This window comes from Furipterus horrens, unplaced genomic scaffold (assembly GCF_987537825.1).
Source record: "Furipterus horrens unplaced genomic scaffold, mFurHor1.1.pri manual_scaffold_11, whole genome shotgun sequence".
Lineage (NCBI taxonomy): Eukaryota > Metazoa > Chordata > Mammalia > Chiroptera > Furipteridae > Furipterus > Furipterus horrens.
In genome coordinates, this window is record NW_028327181.1 from 92,534,809 (window position 1) to 92,556,103 (window position 21,295).

General features: G+C 48.8%; 1 protein-coding gene across 1 annotated transcript in view; it reads right to left on the bottom strand.

Annotated features, from left to right (window-relative positions):
• Positions 1–21,295, bottom strand: part of WIPI1 (WD repeat domain, phosphoinositide interacting 1) — a 31,338-nt gene that overhangs the window by 6,417 nt on the left and 3,626 nt on the right. The window contains exons 2-8 of the mRNA XM_090257892.1: positions 20,576–20,658; positions 19,096–19,265; positions 12,738–12,834; positions 5,222–5,319; positions 4,489–4,581; positions 3,815–3,885; positions 3,080–3,187 (exon numbers count right to left, since the gene is read on the bottom strand). Coding sequence (XP_090114018.1) covers positions 3,080–3,187; positions 3,815–3,885; positions 4,489–4,581; positions 5,222–5,319; positions 12,738–12,834; positions 19,096–19,265; positions 20,576–20,658 — 720 coding nt within the window. The remainder of the gene's footprint in view (positions 1–3,079; positions 3,188–3,814; positions 3,886–4,488; positions 4,582–5,221; positions 5,320–12,737; positions 12,835–19,095; positions 19,266–20,575; positions 20,659–21,295) is intronic.

The following is a 21,295-nucleotide window of genomic DNA, read 5'->3' on the forward strand; positions in this document are numbered from 1 at the left end:
CACGACACGTCCCTGTTCTGCTCTCCCTAGAGCCCTGTGCTCAGGGTGGGGACGTACAAAGAAGTATAATATCCAGGTCCTGCATTCAAGGTGGAAACACAGCCCAGGAGGAGAAGAAAAAAGCATGAACGATTAACGTCAGGCGCCACATAAAGGCACAGGCGCGAGAGGGGCAGATCAGCTTCCTCCACCTCTCAGTGCCCATTTTCCTCATTTGCAGAACAGGGATGGTCACAGCCACCTGGCTGTGATGACCAACCGGGCAGCATACGCACAGGCCTACCTAGCACAGCGCGTGGCAGATGCTATTTTATAAGCTGGTGCCTTTGAGGCTGGTGTGATTGAAGCGCTTCTGGAGGTGGGGGCCTCTGGGCCGGGCTTGGAGGGCAGGTCTGACCCAGAGCCACAGGGTGGGGTGGGACGGGGGCCTGAGGAGGGTGCCTCAGATGGGGACACAGAGCAATGCATCTGGGAGTCACAGCCAAGCTGGCCTGGCTGAGGCAGAAGAGGCAGGAAGGCTGCAGCAGCAGGTAAGGAGCGCCAAGGAAAGCCCGGAACGCCGCTGGAGGAGCTGGGACTCTATTCCCAAGGACAAAGGGGCCTAAAGGGGTCTGAGGAGGGAGCGTCGTGTTCAAAGGAGCATATTCAGGTCAGTCCATTGAGGAAAGAGAAGGATGGACTGGTCAGAAGAGACGAGAAGGAAGGGGAGTGAATAGAAGAGTCGTGCACTGGGCCAGCGAGAGCTGTTAAACATGTGGGTGAGGGCAGGGGCTGGAGAAAGGAGGGCGAAGAGACACGCGTGAGCCATCCAGCGCGGTGTGTTCACGCTTCGTGGACGGCTGCGGGGAAAGTCTGGGACCGCCGGAGGGTTTTGTTCCTTGTCATCTGAGTATGCTGGCAGAAACAGGAGAGGCTGGAGGGAACTGAGTTCAAACGGTAACTTCCTGCCTTAAGCACCAATAATGACCTCAGATAAAGACGTGACTAACGCGGCCTTTGGGTCACCCAGTCACAGGCCCTCGGGACGGAAGGGCATCTGAACTGTCCCACTGCAGTCTGGGGCTCCAGCGCTCCTACAGGTGAGGAATCACAGCTCCAGAAGAGAACAGGGCTTAGATTTTAGAAAGTAACAGAAAATCTAGAATACAAATGTAATTTTTGTGAAAAACGTGCGGAGTTAAGAACTCCAGGGCCCGCGGTGGGTTTTGGGATCCACATAACAAGGGACGTTCACAAGGCGGCAGGAAGGAGTGAGGAGGAGCAGCCCCCAGTGTTTCAAACCCCCGTGGGGGAAGACGTTTCCAGAAAAGGGGTGTGGCCCAGCCTGTAGCCAGATGTTGGCACCAGGACTGAGAAACCCACAGCACAGCAGCTTGGTTGCTGGTGCCCTTGGGTGGAGTCACAAAGACCCCCCCTAAGATATGCATCCCAGAGGCCAGGTGGTGTGTCGTACGAATTCGGTGGGAAAGGTATATTTCTCCTGAAAGTTCTGCCACACAATGAGAATTTCTTACCATCTCAGAAGGCGGGTCTCTCTGGGGACAGCTGTGACACCCAGCCTAGGACTATGTACTTGGGATTCTGGAGAAGCCCCAAAGCCTGGCAGGGGTGTAAAATGTGGCGCTTACAGGCAGGCCCTGGGTTTGGGGGCAGAGGCTGGCTTTGAGCCAGACGTTGATTCTCTGAACCTGTCTCCTCGGTTATGAAACTCCTCCTTCTAGGAACATGGTGGGGACCGAGGGAGGAGGTGTGTGAGAAGGCTCTAGAACTGGGATGCTCTCAGTACACCAATGTCATTGTCACTGGCTCCACCGCGTGCTTTCTGAGCATAACCGAGCTCATCACTAACACCTCATGTTTAGTTTCCCATAATGACGCTAAAGAGAAGTGTCGGGAGACATGAGGTGTCTTAAGTCCCCTGAGGAAGGCGTGAGCCATCGGCTGTGCTACTAGAGGCAGGATCTTGACCTTGCGAGGAGGGCTGGGCAAGGTGACACAGCCACGGACGATGGCTGGCTGGGCGGGGACTTTGTCACGCCTTTATGGCTTTTGAGTGTAAAATGTCTCCAGGAGAGGACATGGGCACACATGTAGCACATACTTAGCATGGTAAATTCATGCTCGCACACGACAGCAGGCAGAATTTCTCAGAATGGCCCCACGATTCCATGCGCTGGTCCCTGGACTGTGACGGTGGGGAGACAGCAGCTGTGTGTGGGGAGGGAGATTACCCAGGTGGGCTTGATATAATCCCACGAGCCCTTAAAAGCAGAGCGCTCTCCCTGACTGCTGGCAGAAGAGGGGGGCAGGAGGGGAAGTCGGAGAAATCCAAAGCACAGGAAGGAATCGACGCAAGGGAGCTGGGAAGAGGACCTCGAGCTGCCGATGCGAACGCAGCCAGGTGACACGGGATTTTGGCCGCGTGAGGCCCTGAGCGCAGCACCCTGCCGTCCGGGACAGACCTGCAGAACTGTGAGATAATGCGTGTTCGCTGTTCTAAGGCATTAAGCTTGTGCCCCTTGGTTAGAGCAACGACAGGAAACGGATACGCACGGCCCTGGCTGCACTCTTAACACGTGCTTTGCATGGCCAGCCTCCCCCTCCCGCCAGTCACGCTAGTGGCACGGGAAGCGTTTGCCCCGCGCTCCGTGGCTGGCTGACGGCAGTGATTCTGTCACTGCATTTATAGCTACACGGGCTGATACTTATTAGTGTTTACTGTATGCCAGGTGCGACAGGGAACGCGTTAGCTCACGGAGCGCACTTAATCCTTACAACAAGCCTCAGACGTGCAGACGGTTAATCTGCATGGAAGCCCAGAAAGATCACGTTACCTGCCCCCTGCTCAGTGTCGTGCCCCCCCTCGGTGTCCCTAGATTTTGCGCCTCCGTGTGTTTTCCCGGCAAGCCTTTGCTAACGTGCACTCACCACCCTGGGGAAGGCGTAGCAAGGAAAGGCAAGGTTTTGGCCTTCAGGAAGAGAAGAAATTGCTTGTGCTGACAGTGGCCACTAGGGCAGACTAATCAGGGCCCGACCTCTATAGTGGAAACGAGTGTTTTATATCTGGCGCCGCTCTTACCTGTTGCTGAGGTGTTCCAGCTTAAAGATGTGCACAGTCTCGGTGTTGCTGGAGGCACAGAGGAACTGAGAGTCCATACTGAAAGCGAGGGAGCTGATTGTCACATACCTAGGAAACAGAGCAGTGTGTGGACCAGTGAGCCAGAAAAAACGAGGGATCTTCCCTGATCGTTCCAAAACCAACTTTATCAGAAAACTACATGTGTCCTAAAGAGTCCAGGTATTCTAAAATCTCTCCAACATCCTGTCCTTTGTTAGAAATGAATGTTGAAAAGATTCATAAAGGGTCACGGTCTCAGGCAAGAAGAAACAAGGTGTTGCTCCTTCCTGCCATCTTGGAAGTTTTCCAGCTGCTCTGTGCACCGGTCGGCTGCCAACCTTGCAGCCAAAAGGACCCCAGACCATCACACTCTTACTTCCACAGAGGGGACCAGGGGTTGCTTTTGGATTGTGACTCCCTTGCTCTCTCATTGCTCCTTTGCTGGCCACCCATCCACATCAAAAGAAGGACTCTCGTGGCTGAACTCCTGTGGTAAAATGGCATCTTCGCTCTCAGGTGTACTAAGCAGTAAGCGGGCCTCTAGGTCAGTTACCTGAGAAAGCCGAGCTCTGTCCCCTCTGGGGCACTCAGAGGGGGGCACAGAGCCACCCTCCGGCCCCTCCCTAGAGGGCTGCCAGCCGTCCACTGCAGAACCTTGGTGGGTACTTTAAAATGGGTTTTACAGTGAACACACACCTTTTCATTCCTCTCCGAAACTCATAGAGCTTTTGCCCCTCAGGTACAGAGAACACCCGGATGACCGTGCCCTGAAAGAGAAAGCAGGGGGACGTTTCATACCATTAATGGCTTCACACAGACGTGGCCCTTTAGAAAGGAGCGGGTTTTGTGCTATCGAACATCTGTCTTCAGAGAGGAAGCACAGCGTGCTGGGCCTGGAGGCTTTCGTGTGTGTGCCATAGAAGCCGCTCTTGGAGCACGCCCGTCTCCCTCTCTCCTCCCGCCCCAGCCCGAGGTTGTGTGTGTGCTCCCTCAAGTGGCTCTGTCTTTCTAGAACAGTCAACCTCTGCCTGTCAAAATAGACCTGTCTCATGGCATTGACATTTCACCTTGATCACGTTCCCAGATTATTCTAGCATTTCGTCTACGTTGATGAAAGGCAGCGTCTATCTGTGTATCTGTGATATAGGCACGCACATTTCTCAGTAGACGGCAAGTTTTTATCTTGCATCTTGCACAGCGCGGGCCTTGGTCCGGTGAAGTAACGGCTGCGTCATATACCGCAGCAGGCCAGACATTCTTCTTCCGAAATGAATTCCGAGCGGCCGCGAGCCGGTCAGTCCTCCCATCCCCACACTTGCCACCCAGCAAACCCCCAGCAGGAGAGCCCGCGAGGACGCAGCGTCTGTCACCTTTTCAGAAGCGCTTGCCAGTTTGGTGCCCGAGGCGTTGAAGGTGATGGCAGCCAGCGTCCCCTCATGGGCAGCCACAGTGCCGACTGTGTTCTGTTGGTGCAAAGGGAAGATGGGTACTGATGCCGGGAAAGAGGGCAGGTGCGTTTCACCTCCTCCTCCTTCCTCTTTTCTTCCCGCTCTCCCGCGTTTGCTGGGTTCCCTGTCTCTCTTTTGGGCAGACCTTTTACATATCAACTGCAGATTGTTTTCTGGTGGATCCAGATTCCACTACAAGGGCCACTCCATTCCTATCCCTTCTCCTGCCCTCAGGAAGACAGACGACCACCTGTGCCCGCCGTAGAGTGACGGTGTCACGGGCCCCCCTCGCGTGCAACCCTGCCCCACTCTGTGAAACTTGGAGGGCAGCGGCCAGGAAACGTGAAAGAGCCGCACACTGTCACAGATCGCGCCACACCGCAGCATGACACCCTCAGGCTGACAGCGGGCCACCAGCCGGCACGTGGTTTCCATGACTCTGCAGATGCCTGCCTCCTGGCCACGTTGACTGATGGCGTGGGGACAAACGTCCTCACCTTCTCCTCCACACCCAACGCCCTAACCAGAGCAAACTCCCCCAGTGTTGCCTCCGCCTCGGCCCTTCACCCCACTGCGACAGAGCCTGCTCGTCACCTGCCACTGGCCACAGAGCCGAGCAGGTGGGCCGGGTCAGCCCGGGTCACTGCCGACTCACCAGGGAGTGTCCGTCGTAAAGCACGATCTCGCCCGTAGTCAGGCTTCCGGGGTAGGCCACGTAAGAATTGGAATGGTTGATAGAGAGGGCGCACAGACCTGGCAGGGAAAAGCCGCAGGTGAAGAGCCAGGGTCCAGGGAGAACCTGACCTGGAAAGGGCACCTGAAAACCGTGCGCCCACAGCGCCGCCTACTGGTGGGGGACGGCTTTGCAGACATTGACTTTTGGTCCCTGATTCTTCTAATCTAACCCAATAAAGTAAACCCACATGGGAAGACCTCCTGTTTGACACTAGCACGTCCTCTCCCTGGCTCAGCAGCCAGGATTTAGAATATTTAAAGTGTCTTTCTTCACATCTTACCCCAGGGCTCTGAAACCACTTCAAGTTCTCCGATTCCATTACCCTCTAGGCTTACAAGAGAATTTACTCAGAACTGAAATAAGACTTCCTGCTACAGAAGGGCAGAATGTACTAGCCTTCCTGCAGGTGATGAAATACAGTCGGCCAGGCATTTCAAGTTGGGGAACGGGAGGTGGTGAGGGAAACGACCTACTTAGAAATGGCTCATTTCGGAGCCAAACATCCTGCCTTGATAAGGGAACTGGGTGCCTCCAGAGGTGGGAGTTTACTTGAGGACTGGACCTGCGGTTAAGACGGTGTGCTTGCCGTGGAAATAAGTTAAAGGAAGGGCACTTTGTACAGAAGACGATTCGACAATATTCTGGAAGAGTAAACAGCCATTCAAACTGTCAAAACAACATAAGCCATTTTATTTACAAGGGAGTTCAAGGTGTATGGGGGGGGGGCATGTCCTAATAGCATTTTTTTACTTTGGATAATTTTTTATTTTTCAATTGCTGTTGGCTCTGAGAGCACGGAAGTGAAGGATCTCCACAGAGTGGTTCAGGTTGATAGGGTGTAGATGACAGAAGTGAATTCAAGAAAGTACCAGAACCAAAAGCACAACCACAGTAGGAACTTTGAGATTAGGCAAGAGAGGCATGTTTTAAAACAAAAACAGGTAACTGACATCTTTGTTACTAGATAGTATGTTAAATGGGTTTCTTATAAAAGTATAAGAAAAACTTCAGATCAGGCTTATAGGTACCTTCCCTAATCTGATGGGGGAAAGAGCAGAGGGGGAAAAAAAAGAATCAAACGTTGAGAATTGGACCCAAGGCCATACCTTCTGCTCTGGCTTTGCCGAGGACCCAGCCAGGGCTGTGCTCTTATCACTTGCCACACAGAACTGTGGGGGCCGTGACTACGCCTGGCACCCTCACCTGCATGCTCTGGCTCCCTGCAGCCTTCTTGGGTCCAAGGTCACTCTTGGCCCCAGCCTTACGAGACATTGCTCATACCTCCCCAGTTTTGTTCTGGGAACCCCAGTTGACCCTCTCATCTGGGTTCTTTGCAATCCAAAGTGCAATTTCAAGGACAGCTAGCCCAGCAGAAGGAATGCTGGTCTTGGGGAAACTGGGGAGGGAAGAGAATCAGGACATCAGGTCCCGCATTGGGACGGTGAGCAGAAAGGAGGTTAAGACTGAGTGTGGCCAAACCAAAGTGTTAAGATCTTGTAAATGCAACAGGTAAATACTGAAGCTTTCTGAGTCTAAAAAAAGCAGAGTTAATCAAAACCACAATGAGATACCACTTCACACCCACCAGGACAGCTATGATCAAAAAGTCAGATAATTGGAACTCTTGGTGACGGCTGCCGGAGTAACGCTGGGGCAGTGCCTTGGCAAACAGGGTTATCATATAACTCCCAAAATCCCACTCCTAGGCATGTACCCAAGAGAAATGAAAACATACAGCCACACAGAAACTTGTATATAAATGTTCATAGCAACATGATCCGTCGTAGTGAAAAAGTAGAAACAACCCAAATGTCTATCAACCGATGAGTGGGTAGGTAAGACGTGGTCTACCCTTACAATGGAATAGTATTAGATACTAAAGGGAAATGAAGTGCTGATATATAATACAGCATGGATGAACACTGAAAATATCATGCTAAGAGATGGAAGCTTGTCGCAAAAGACCACATGTTGTATTATTCCACTAATATGAAATGTCCAGAATAGATAAGTCTAGAGGGACAGAAAGTAGACTAGGGTGCCTAGGCCAAGAGGTATAGGGGTGATGACTAAAAGGTATGGGTTTTGGGGGGGGTGATGAAATGTGTGGTGGTTGCCACACGACTTGAATATACCGAAAGCTACTGAATTGTGCGCTTTAAATGGGGGTGAGGGGGCTCATCTGGCATGTCAATTATACCCCAATAAAACTGTTAGGAAAAAAAATAGGGAGTGTTTTCAGAGTATCTTTCTGGCAGAGCTGGGCTGAGGACATAAGTTCAAGACCCAGGTCTGCCTGGTACTGTGTAACTGGCTGAGTTCTTTGTGGCCCTCTCAGGCCTATTTTCTATCCGTGAAATGAGAGGATTCTGGTAATCTAGGGTTCTTTCCAGCTTTAACACTCCAAGATGCCACGTCTTTATTTACTTACTCTACCTGCAAATATCGGCAGGGTCCATTCTTGTGGCAGGGAATGCTAGGAGGTCTTGGAGCAGAACGTTTGGACAAATACTTCCAGTTGCCCTGCAGAAGCTGTTGATTTGTTTTTTTAATTGAGGTATATATAATTGGCACATGACATACTAGTTTCATGCATACAACATAATGATTCAATATTTGTATATATTACAAAATAATCATCATAAATAAGTCTAGTTAACGTCTGTCACCATACATAGTTACATTTTTTTTTCCTGGGAGCAGAACTTTTAAGATCTAATCTCTTAGCAACTTTCAGTTATGCCATACATATAATCACCACGCTGTGCATTGCCTTCTCAGGACATATTTATTTTACAGCGGGAAGTCTGTACCTTTTGACCTCCTTCACCCATTTTGCCCATCCCCCTACTTCCCTCCGCTAGCAGCCACTGATCTGTTCTTTGTATCTGCGAACTTGTTTTTGTTTTTTTTTTAATTCCACATATAAGAGATCGTACGACATTTGTGATATTTGTCCTTCTCTGACTTAACTTCACATCGCATCATGCCCCCAGGCCCACCTGTGTTGTCACAACGGCAGGATCTCCTTCCCTTTCTGGCTGAGTATGTCGCACTGTGCATACACACCACATGCCCTTTACCAGCTCCTCCATCACAGCCTGACTCTTGTGAATGATGCTGTAACGAACATGGGGGTGCAGCTCTCTGTCTGGGAGGGGGATTTCATTTTCTTAGGATATATCCCCAGGAGTGGAGTAGCTGGATCACAGGGCAGGCCCATTTTTAGTTTTCCGAGGAAGCTCCGGACTCTTTGCCATCGTGGCTGCACCAACTTACAACTTACATTCCCACCAAAAGGATACAAGCGTCCCCTTTTCTCCACATCCTCAGCACACTTGTTATTTCTTGTCTTATTGGTAAAGCCATCCTAACAGGCAGAGGTGCCCTTCAGAGTTTTATGTTAAAATGTAAATACCTCAGAAAAGGAGAGAGGATTCCACTTCTTCAGCTCACAGTGAACTTTCCATAATACCTAACGGAGAATGAGATGACCTAGATTCTAGCAAGAAAGGGACGAAGGGTGATGGCTAAGGCAGGGACACTCGGACACACAGCCACTTATCTGACAGCTTTGACTCTGGGCTTGCACCTCTGCCAGCCCATCTGAATGTGGCCACGGGATCTGGCACACTGACCCTCACAGACTTAATGAAGGTCCCCGGAAGGGCTTAACATGAGTTCCTTCAATTTCGCAGGGTCTAATTCTCAGACAAATCCAACCAGCTATAAGAACGCATCTTTATTTCCTGTGAAGCCCCCTGGGAAAGCATGAAGAGTCTTCCGTTTCCGTCACAGGTGCCACACAAAGCTTTTTAAGGAAGAAAATGAGCTTTTCCTTTGATGTTATTTTATTTTTTATTTACTTTTAAATTTTCACTTGAGGACACACTATTTTAAAGCGAAGGGAAGAGAGGGAGAGAAACATCAATGTGAGGGAAACATCGATTGGTTGCCTCTTGTATGCACCCCTAAGGGACCAAACCTGCAACCCAGGCATGTGCCCTGACCAGAAATCGAACCCACAACCTTCTGGTTTACAGGACGATGCTCCAACCACCAGAGCCAGGGTTCTTTGATATTATTTTAAAATAGAAAAGAGATCGTGTAAACAATTTCAGGAGTCCAGAAAACATGAAGAGAAAAAATCACCCATCATTCTAAAACCCAGAGACTTCACTATTCTCCATAGATGAGCGCATTTCCTTCCATAGGAATTAGGTTTTGATGTTGCTTTTGGACTTGTTTGAGATTTGACACACATTTTCATAAATCATTGTCAGCTATAATTTCACTGAAATTGTTTGGCTGTACTTCTGCTGCAGCTGGAAAAGAAGGGCCTGCTATCAATTCAAGAACCGATGGCATCATCAGCTGGATTAGAGGAAAGTCCTGTGATTTTAAGTCATTGTCATCTTGGTATTCAGAGTAGGACATGTCAAACTTAAACCAAGTTAACGGTGATTTATTACATGCCGTTCCCCCTGGGCCAATTCATGGCTCAGAATATGCTTTCCAATTTTCAAAAATAGAAAGGCATCTCTGTGCTTGCAAATGCACTACGCTTCTGCAAACAAGAGCCATTTCCCAGCCTGCGTTGCCCTTCTGTGGAGATCTCACTGCACAATAAACCGCAGCTTTGTTCGGTGATACGCACTGATGTGTGGTGGAGACTGCCGCCCCGTACTCCGTAAAAGGTTGCCAGATCTATGGCACACCCGAGTCCCGCCGCTGGCAGAGCCGGTACGGAAATTTCTGCCCTCCGCTGCTCAGCGCGCAGACTGCTGTGCTAGCAGGAAATTAGCTTTGAGCCCCGTCTGGCCTAACTCTTCAGAGGAAATGGCCTGCAATCTTTGACACAACAGGAACAGGGATGACACAAACACAGACAAGAAGAAGGAAATTTACAGCCACCCTGGATCCTGAGCGCAATGCAGCGGGAGAACTCTGCATATATCACTTCTTTGTGGTTCACGTGGGCCACATACATACAGAGTTTGTGTGCTCAAGACAGTAGGACAGGTGATTCTGTCTCCCTTGCGTCCTCATTAAGGGTTTATAAAATCAAAGCCAGAGTTTCCATCTTTCTTGTTCAGAAAATAGATGAGAGGACGAGAACAAATAGAGACCACTGGCCTCAGGACCTTATGTTCATGGTCGTGACAGTGCAGAGTCAGCCGGGGGTGCTTCCGTGAGGAGGAGCGGGTCACGTCACTGAAGTGCAGCTTCAGCCAGTGTCGGGCTGCCCGGCTGCTGGCGCTGGGCAGTGGGAGAGCCCGGCGGGCCGGGGCCGCCTGCGGAGGAGCCGACGTGTGCCCCGGCTCTCACTCCTACCCCGTGCCCTCTGCGTCCTCCCCACAAGTCTGGGGGGTAAAAACGATCATCTCCATTTTACTGAAGTGGAAAGGGAGCTCAGGGGTTGTGGAGATGATAGTTATAAATTTCAGGATCTGAAAAACTCCTGGACATTCTCTTCGGAGGATGGCAAAGGTGTGATAAGACACATTCTGGTCTTTCCCCCCAGCCCCGGTCTTTAGAAGGAAATGCTAAATTCGTCCCTGAATCCACTCATAAGGTTTCTCTCAGACACAGAAAACACCCACCATTGTTTCTCATTTTTCTTGAGACAAAATTATTCCATTTACAAATAATACACATTCTTTCAAAATAGCCCCACACTTTCAAAAACGTCTTGCCTCCCTGTTTAAACTGAAAAAAGTGGGATAACCAATAAGTTTTCGAGCTAAGAAAAACAGCTATATTTGCTAAAAATGAAGACGAGACAGGGAGAAATTTCGCTTTTAAAGGAGGGTCAGGCCCGGTCCTGAGGGCAGACAGCACTGTCCCCTGAGAGTGACAGTGGGAGGGAGTCAGGGGAGCAGGGAAGCCAACCGCTGGGCAACCCACAGGTCCCTGCGCTGGAGACGCCACTCACTGTGACCCGCGACCCTCTCTTCAAAGAAACGGAGAGCCACCACCGCTTTAAGCTTTCTGCCTATCCCCAATGCTCCCCTGCCCCAATCTGTCCACGTCAGCTCCAGCCCAGGCCTTCTGGGAGTTCTGCTCCGATTCCGCTCACCTCTCCTGCCCGACCTGTCGGCTGCCCGCACCCCAGCCACACCGTGTCCGACCCCTGCTTGTCCTGCCCCTGTGCGTCACACGGAGCAGACGGGCTCCGGGAACAGCGTGGCTGGGTTGCGGGTTGCCGTGCCGGGACCTGACAGTGCCGAGTGCAGCCCTGGGCACACAGTGTGTCTTCAGTGGTTACTCTCGCAGGTGAGTTCAGCCTCTCATTCCAAAAACAGGAATCTTAGCCCCCACGGCTCCTGCACTTTGCAGCCTCCAGTTTGTGAAACAGGCTTTTGAGTTACTTCCCAGAACGTTATAATGGCCTCCACGGTTTTGTTCTTTTAAAAATATCATTTTGTCGTGGCTAAAATTCCTCAGCACTGACGTCAGCAGTAAAGGGCACTGAGAGGAAGAGGAGGGAACGAGGCCCAGGAGACATTCACTGCATGGCAGGCCACGCATGGGCCGGTTGCTTTCGCAAACGCTGTCACTTAATCTCAGCGCGTCCTGGGACCTAGGTATTATGACCCCATTCTATAGAGAAGGAAGCTGAGGCTCGGAGTCTACCTGTCTTGGGTGGGTCCACACTGGTCCCGAAACTCGGTGACAATGAAAGAACTGGGAAACTACAGTAAACTGAAGCAGTCACCTCATGACACTGGACTGGAATACAATTTACACACAGTGCCGGAAGCGTGCGATGCAGGGGTGGTTCCGGGGGGTGACCCCACCACCCCGTGAAGGAGCTCCTTCTCAGTCAGCCCTCGCGCAATGACTTCCTAATGCGTCGTCATTGCTATTTCTCCCAAACAGACCCAAACTAGTCCCATTTTCAACTGGGAAACGTATTCAACAGCGTTCCACCCTGGGGGGTTGGCGAAGTCCGATGGTCTAGCAGATCACCCACGCAGACTTCTTTGTCACGTGCTAGCACGCACTCTTTACATTGCGGCTCGGCTTTCTCCTAGTCACGCAGACACACCGAGTCCAAACCTGCTTCTGATAATTACACCTATTCCGTCCTGAGCAACTACAGAAAATAATTGGGGGTAAACACCTTGCAGTACCAGATGCCTGAGATCTCCCACGCGTCCGCCTTCCGTGCCTTGGCCCACCCGCGGAGAACGGGTGCCAGATGCACGCGGTTTCTGTCGGTGGCCCCAGTGACCGCACAGCCTCTTGCAGGACGTGCGGCCTTAACGTTCTAGAACCTGCCAGCATTAATGCACAGCTTTGAGGTAAATACCAGAAAGACTTAAAGAGTAAACACGCGGCTTTGGGTTCGCCAGAGAGCTGGAATACAGCTTGGGAAAGGAGCGCCTGGATGTGAGGTGAGGGGGGCACCGGCCTCACTGGGGGGGCTCACCTGTTGGGTTTGGAGGAACATCCAGGATGGTCTTCAAGAGCTTCATGTCCTTGATGTTGTGAATGTAAATGGACTCCTCCAGGCACACCAGCAGCCTCTGTAATCACACAGACGCGTCAGTCTACTGGACCGGTTCCGCAAGAAGGACTGAGCAAATCAGAACTACCCATCCTCCCTGTGAGTCCTAACTGGATTCCGGGTCTGACAGAGGACAAAGCTGGATGGTGGATTTGAAGATGTTTATGTATGGCTACTGAACAGAAACTTAAAATACAAGACCTTTAGAATTTTCACTTAGAGCCCTGGCTGGTGTGGCTCAGTGGATTGAGTGCTGGCCTGGGAACCAGAGGGTCACCAGTTCGATTCCCAGTCAGGGCACAAGCCTGGGTTGAAGGCCAGGTTCCCAGTTGGGGGTGTGTGAGGCAACCACACATTAATGTTTTTCTCCCTCTGTTCCCTCCCTTCCTTCCCCTCTCTCTAAAAATAAATAAATAAAATCTTTAAAAGAAAAAAAAATTCTCTTAAGAAATTGAGATTTCTCCTTCTTTTTCCTTCCTTGTACTTTCCCCTTAGAATGGGAATTTCTGAACATTTCCTGACCAGACTCCCTTTGCTGTTTAGGATAATTTTGGGTAAACCTTTGGGTTCCTATTTCCATCAGACAGGCTCTCCTTTTTCAAATTGAACTTATTGGGGTGATAATGGTTAATAAAATTATATAGGTTTCAGTGTACAGCCCTATAATACATCATCTGTGTATTTTATTGTGAGTTCGCCACCCCAATTCAAGTCTCCTTCCATCACCATTTATCCCCCTTTACCCTCTGCTACCTCCCCCACCTCCCCTTCCCTCTGGTCATCACCACCCTGTTGCCTGTGTCCATCAAGTTTTTTTAAAAAGAAATATTTGCTTAATCCCTCACCTTTTTCACCCAGCCTGCAACCCCGCTCCCCTCTGACAGCTGTCTGTTCTCTATGAGTCTGCTTCTATTTTGTTAGTTTATTTTGTTGATTAGATTCCACGTGTGAGTGAAATCATGCGGTGTTTCTTTTCCTCTGACTGGCTTATGTCACTTAGCATAATGATCTCCAGGCCCATCCGTGCTGTTGCAAAGGGTAGGAGTTCCTTCTTTTTTACAACCAAGTAGTACTCCATTGTGCAAATGTACCACAACTTTTTTATCCACTCATCTACTGATGGACACGTGGGCTGCTTCCAACTGCTGGCTATTGTGAATAATGCTGCTATGACCATTGGGGTGGGTATATTCTTTCAAATTAGTGTTTCGTGTTTCTTCATATATAATCCCGAAATTGGAACTGCTGGGTCAAAAGGGAGTTCCACTTTTAATTTTTTGAGGTAACTCCATACTGTTTTCCACAGTGGCTGCACCAGCCTGCATTCCCACCAACAGTGCAAGTAGGTCCCCTTTTCTCCACATCTTTGCCAACACATGTTTGCTGATGATGGCCATTCTGACAGGTGTGAGGCGATACCTCATTGTGGTTTTAATTTGCATCTCTCTGATGATTAGTGACATTGAGCACCTTTTCATATGTTTGTGGGCCAGCTGTATGTCCTCTTTAGAGAAGTGTCTATTCAGGTTCTCTGCCCATTTTTTAACTGGATTATTTGTTTTTTGGTATTTCATAAGTTCTTTATAAACTTTGGGTATTAACCCCTTATCAGATGTATCATTGGCAAATATGTTCTCCAATTCAGTGGACTCTCTTCTTATTTTAATTGTTTTCTTTGCTTTGCAAAAGCATTTTAGTTTGCTGTAGACCCATTTGTTTTTCTCTTTTGTTTCCCTTCCTGCAGGAGATATATCAGAAACAATATTGCTACAGCAATGTCTGAGATTTTACTGCCTGTGTTTTCTCCTAGAATTTTTATGGTTTCCAGCCTAACATTTTAGTCTTTAATCCATTTTAAGTTTATTCTTATGTATGGTGTAAGAAGGTGGTCTAGTTTCATTTTTGCACATATCTGTTCAATTTCCCAACACCATTTATTAAATAGACTGTCTTTACTTGATTGCATATTCTTGCCTCCTTTGTCAAATATTAATTGACCATAAAGGTGTGGTTTTATTTCTGGGTTCTCTACTTTGTTCCATTCATCCACATGTCTGTTTTTATGCCAGTACCATGCTGTTTTGATTACTATGGCCTTATAGTTTAGTTTGATATCACGTAGTGTTATTCCTCCAACTTTTATTGTTTCTCAAGATTGTTGTAGCTATTTGGGGTCTTTTGTGATTCCATATACATTTTTGGAATATTTGCTCTAGTCCTATGAAATACACCATTGGTATTTTAATAGGAATTGCATTGAACCTATAGATTGCTTTGCGTACTATAGACATCTTAATGATGTTAATTCTTCCTGTCTATGAACACTGTATACAGTTCCACATATTTGTATCTTCTTCAATTTCTTCTTCAGTGTCTTATAATTTTCTAAATACAGGTCTTTTACAAGCTTGGTTAAATTTATTCCTAGGTATTTTTTTTGATGCAATGGGATTGTTTTCTTAGTTTCCCTTTCTGATAGTTCTATTGGTATATAAAAATACGACTGGTTTCTGGATATTTATTTTGTATTCTGCTACTTTAATGAATTCATTGACCAGTTCTAGTAGTTTTTTGGTGGAATCTTTACGGTTCTCTCCCTATAGTATCATGTCATCTGCAAATAATAACAGCTTTCCTTCTTCCTTTCCAGATTGGATGCCTTTTATTTCTTCTTCTTGTCTGATTCCTCTGGCTAGGACTTCCAGTACTATGTTGAATAAGAGTGGTGAAAGCAGACATCCCTGTCTTGTTCCCGATCTTGAGGAAAATTAAGCATGAGTCCATTGAGTAGGATGTTGGCTGTGGGTTTGTCCTGTATAGAGATGGTCTCCCTTTTAATGTTCATAAGAAGTCTCCTCCTTGTACAGAGATGGGTTTCTTTGCTCCCCTGTATCCCCCAGTCTTCTCTTTTACCCCCCTCCAATGAGTGATCCCCTTTTAACTTCACTAAACTCTCCTGCAGACCTACCTTTGTGCACTTTCCTGGTCCTGGTCGAGGGCACAGAGAAGCCCTTCAGCCCTCATGTGAATACCCTGCCCTTCTCACCCTCCTGTGCTCGGCTCTTCTCCCTGGAGGTCCCCCTCCCCAGTGCCAGAAGACCCTTCTCTTCCTCTTCGGCGAGACTTGTCAGGTTTGGGCTCTCTCCCAGGTGCAAACAGGCTGCAGGGTTAATAGGACACACAGCTCCATACAGGTGAACAGATGTCGGTGGTGTGGGAGCTGCTGGGGAGGAATTTGGGGCCCAGTAGCTTGGCCTCTCTTGGAGCAGTCGGCGCCCTCCCCCTGCACACACCTGACTCGACTGCCCTCAAGGCTAACGGTTCTCAGGCCTGGGTGAGCACCCGAGCACCCAGGGGCAAGGGCTGACTCTCCCCAGAGATTCTGGTTTGGGAGGTGGTTCACCAAGCACCCCGGGTGATTCTGACACACACACCCATGTTTGAGAACCACTGTTCTCGGGCCAGACGCTTCTGTCCCAGGGAACAAAACTTGGAAAGGCAGGGACCTAAAACACTACAAAAGAGCAGCAGGTTTTCCTCCTGGGAAGAGCCTGCCCTACTGTTTTCCCAGCAAGATTCCTCAAAGCACAGAAATACAGAGGCTGACACTTGAACCAAGCAGAAAACTAAAATGTAAACAACGTTAATTAAGGCTCTGTGGTCCCAGGTCTGAGGCTGGGTTCTGAGGGGCAACAACACTCTAACGGGGCCTCAGAACTGATGACAAATTAGTGTTTCTCCATGGGACACATATTCTCCGGTTGACGCAATCCCTTTGCCTTTTGCCAGCACTTACTATGGTTTGGACTCTTATTACTCTATGCTTGTCAAGCTCTTAGGTTTCTGATATTCTCTTGTACCCCCTCCAGCCCCACACCCAACCCCTAGCCTACTGGGTCCTCAACACGTGCCTCTTGCAGAACCAGCCTCTATCGCTAGCTTGTCCGACCTCATCCGTGTCTTTTCCCCACAGCTCTGGGGCCTACTTGGCCAAATTTCAGGCTACCCCCGTGTTGGCTGCAGACAAGAATTGAGCTGGCGTTAACGGAGAGCATTCAGAGGGAAAGAGGAGGTACTCTGTCTTCAGTTCACGTGACAGCACGCTTCTGGGATGGGCATGACCCTGGTCACTTGCTTCCTTTGACAATCAATTTCCAGTCTCAGCAGAACCATGGGCTGCTGGCCTGCCACTCAGCTCATCCCTATTCCTCTGGCTCTCATTGACTTTTCTAAGTTTTATCATTTAATAACTCCTTTTTACCAATTAAAAAAAATTTATAGCATCTGCCCTCGAGCACCACAGACTCAGACTTAGCTTCAGAGGCTGGCTGTAGATGCCACATCTGTTCTAGGGGGCCCCTGTCATCCACACAGAGGTTGAGAACAGAAGGCCAGAGACCTATAAAAGCTGCGTATTGCAATGAATCAGGCTGGCTATCTTTATTCCTCTGAATGCATTTCCTCAATTAAGTACCATGGAAATCACATCAACCAAAAATGAAAAATGTTACGATTGCTAAACAGTCTTCCTTTCTGTATATTTGAGGGACCCCCATCCACCTGGCAGGGAGGGGCTGCAGGAGTTTCCTAAACCAAAAGTTGTTAAGGCCCAAACCTGTATGTTTTAAGAAAAGGAGGCCCCAAACATTTTCTAGACTTGTCCCCGATCATTTTCTAAGGAGCAGAAATGTCAAAGGAAGAGAGGCCTGTTCTATCTGGGTTCCGACTAGCCTGGCCATTGACAGCCGAGGTGCTCCAGGTACATTCATGTCCTTTGGGAGCTGGGGGAGGGGAGCCTTAAAGTTAACAAGTGTTATATTGAGGGGGTGACAGATAATGGTTAACAGACTGGGACACGTGAATAATCCTGCCTTGTCCCAGCTGCTAATGAAAATATCAGAGAGCAGGTAAGAGAGAAGTTACACAAATAAATGCCACAGATGTTCTTTGAGGGTTCTGATCTCTACTGGACATTTGCCTGAACCATCTTAGGGGGACCATCAGCTACCAAGAAAGGATAGTTAATGTTCCTGTGCTGGCTACTCCTATATGCACAGATACAAAAACAATTCTGCAACAAGATTTAACATGCTCCCAACAGAGGTCAGAGGGAGCCCTTGGGCCAGGAATTGTGCTTAAAGTCCTTCAAGTTGAAAACCCTCAAACTGCCTCTTCCTCCCTTGCCAAGAACCCGGGTTTACTTTTTTCTTTACTCTGGCTCCTCTTTGCTTAAGAAATCCCCCATATCCTATTTCTCAGGCTGTTCTCTGCTTTATTCACGCTTAAGTGGATACTCAATCAAAATATTTGATTGACTCAAAGAAACCAGCTCTGCCTTACTGTAAACTTAAGAAAGCACTTTGTCTCATTTGTTTAAAAAAAGTAATCATCACTTAATAGTTTAGGTACAAAGACAGCAGAAAACACTGTCCCCTGTGAATGCTACAACCGCCCATCCTGGGAATGTTTACTTGAATGGACAGAGCTGCGTGGTCATACAGAGAATCTATGTATTTGTTGATTTAATAGGCAGTCAGGAAACAGATGTTTATGGAGCATTTTTCTACCAGGTCTTATAATAGTGAACAAAATGGATATGGCCCCTGCCCTCCTCACAGGATTTAAAAACTAGTAATTCAACTGGAAACTCTGCTAATGCCTCAAACACTTATTTCACAAGACCTGATATTTTTCAAGCGAAGGTGCTACATATCTGAGATAAGAAAAATCCTTCTTTGAACAAAGAAAACACCAGAAGAACAATCTTCAAGTGTCTTCTGGGCGAAAGTGGAAGTCTGAGACCGAGGACCTGCCCACTGCGCAGTTTTGCTGACTGGCTTCAGAACCAGCCCAGGAGGACCGCACCTCATCCTCAGGAGTGTGGTTCTGAGAGGCACTGAGGCCGATCTGCAACGAGGGTCACCATCAGGGACCCAAACCAGAGAGGCATCCCTCTCTGGAAGGTGTCCCTGCAGCAGCTCAGGGGAGAGCTTCAGAGCTTGAGGTCCACCCAGCCTGCACCCAGGGCAGGGTTCACCTAGCCACTGGCCAATGTCCAGGGAAGAACACGAGGCAGAAGGACCAGGGCGGCCCCACCACTGAAACTCGGGCATGGAGTCGACTCTCTTTACAGTAGCCCCATAAAACGAGGCCCGAGTGTGAAAATCCCCTTTAGAATTGGAGGCGTTGTCTAGAAACACTCATCTTGAAAGATATCCATCTTTCTCTTCGGTCCCAATGAGCAGGAGCCTTGCAATCTGGACGGCTCTCCCCCACGTACCTGCCGGTTGAGCCTTATTGACAAGATGTTGCTGGAGTAGCTGTAGTTACAGATCTCCGTGCCTTTCTTGAAGTGATAGACGTTCATCTGCCGTGGCTTCGTGCGACTGACCACCACCACCAGGCTGCTGGAGAAGAGGCGCTCCACGATGTAGACGTCTGGGATTTCATCTGGGGGGGAGAGCGGCGAGGTTACCTGGGTCTCAGCCCTGCTCGACGAGACGAGGCCGGCCCCCCGTGTCCTCTGGGTCCTGCCGACCAGGCACCCATCCATCAGCATGCATTTGCAATGATTTTTCCTCACGGCAAAGCTTTCATCATTTCCAAATGTAACACTCCCCAAGCCCTTTCAAAAATCTAAAGAAAAGGCTGGGACCGGACATAAAGTCAGGATTTCCGGAGCTCCCACCCCAGGGCCCCGTGGGGCCGCTGTTTGCTCCAGGAAACGTATTTGAGGGGTTCGGGCTGTCTCTAGCTACCCTTTTCTCATTGAGAGGGTCCAAAGAAGGGACTACTCGGCAGAGCCTCTGCCTTCAGGAGTTTTTGTCTTTGCTGCTAAGATGGGGACCGCCGTGGGGGGCAGTAGCATAGAAAAATCTGTACCCCTTCCCCGTCTCGCTGTGCTCCTGGGCCCTGCCTGCAATCTTTCCTGGGAAACAATCTGGACATCATGTTACGGCCGGGGAAGGGCTTCTGTGCTCTGGAAGAAAGCACATCAGTAAGCCCTCTGAGCACCCGCAGGTGAAGAACATTCTTTTCATGCCTTTGCTGTTCTTAGGCAAGTCCCACAGGGAACAACACGGGACAGATACCGATCAAAATATTCATGGAAATGGCATAACAGAAATAACATCTTACAAATAAGTTAGGAGCCCAATCTATTATTTACCAAGCCACTTTCTTTCTGAGAAATCCAAAGACTGTATGTTTTTCACTATTGTGATGGCATAAGCTTTTGTATACCCTGGAAAAATTAAGAGTCACATTTCTAAGCTGAAAAATTTTTTAAAATATTCACTAGAAGTACTTCAATACCTTCAATATGGACTATGTACATGGCATAGTATTGCTTTATTAAAGCAAAGAACATACTTCCACAACTAAATGAATGTTTGATAACATTTGATGTTCTACAGCACTGATATAATGGGAAAAATCCTAACTGATCTTTTGGTATGACAGCTATAAAAATTGATGACTGTTGATATATGTATACAAAAAAATGTTCAGCAATATGGTTTCAAACAGAAGATTCATAATATAAAACATTACCTAAGCTATTGCTACATCTCAGTAAGGGCTTCATCATGTTTTGTTTTGATTTTACAGCAAGTGGAGCCAATGATGTATGTTTAGATCTGAAAGATACTGACTCAAGTTTGATGTTTAAGGGAGGGGAACGCAGAAAGCTCAGGAGTACCACGGAGTCAAGCCTGGAGGGAAGATTTGACGTGCCTGAGACCTCTCTCACACACACTTACTGCTTCCGTGGACTTGGTCCAGCTGCTCCACAGAACTCAAAGAAAACAGCTTATACCCGGCTTTGGTTCCGATCGCCAGGGACCTGTGGGAGAGAATGACAGCTGGGGAATGACAACAGGCATTGCACTGCCACTCAGACCTGCCCGGACACGGATACCCCTCTTCCCTCTCACCTCATCCTCAGGTGCTTTGATATTGGGTCACTTTCTAACTGGTGAGGCCCACCTTGTCAGGTGGGGTGGCATGGTAAAAGGACAAGGTCAAAGGCAACTACACACAAAAATGTGACATGGCCGAGAGACCCGAAACTCCACAGGCTGTGTCAGCAAGTGACATGTCGAACCTATGAGAGACCATATTTTCCCAGTTGAGCAGAAATAGGGAAAATGGAATGTTTAAGAATGTGAAGGCAATCTGGCTGCAACATCTGTCACCCCATTGATTGCCAGGGTTGATTCGGCTGATCTGGCTGGTTACGTGGGTGTCCCCTTCTTCCCTCACCGATCCACATGTGTCCCTCCCAAAGCTGCATGCTCGGTTGAAGAGGACGACCTTCCCAACCAGAGGACAGGACCGGTCTTCGGTCAAGGGTATACGAGTAGCTGTGCTCCCCTGCTAGGACCTCCAAACAAGCCCTCAAGAATGTCCAGCATGGTTTCACTCCCAACACACTGAGGGAGGCTCCTGGTTGTTTGAGAGGTACTTTACCAAGAGGTAAA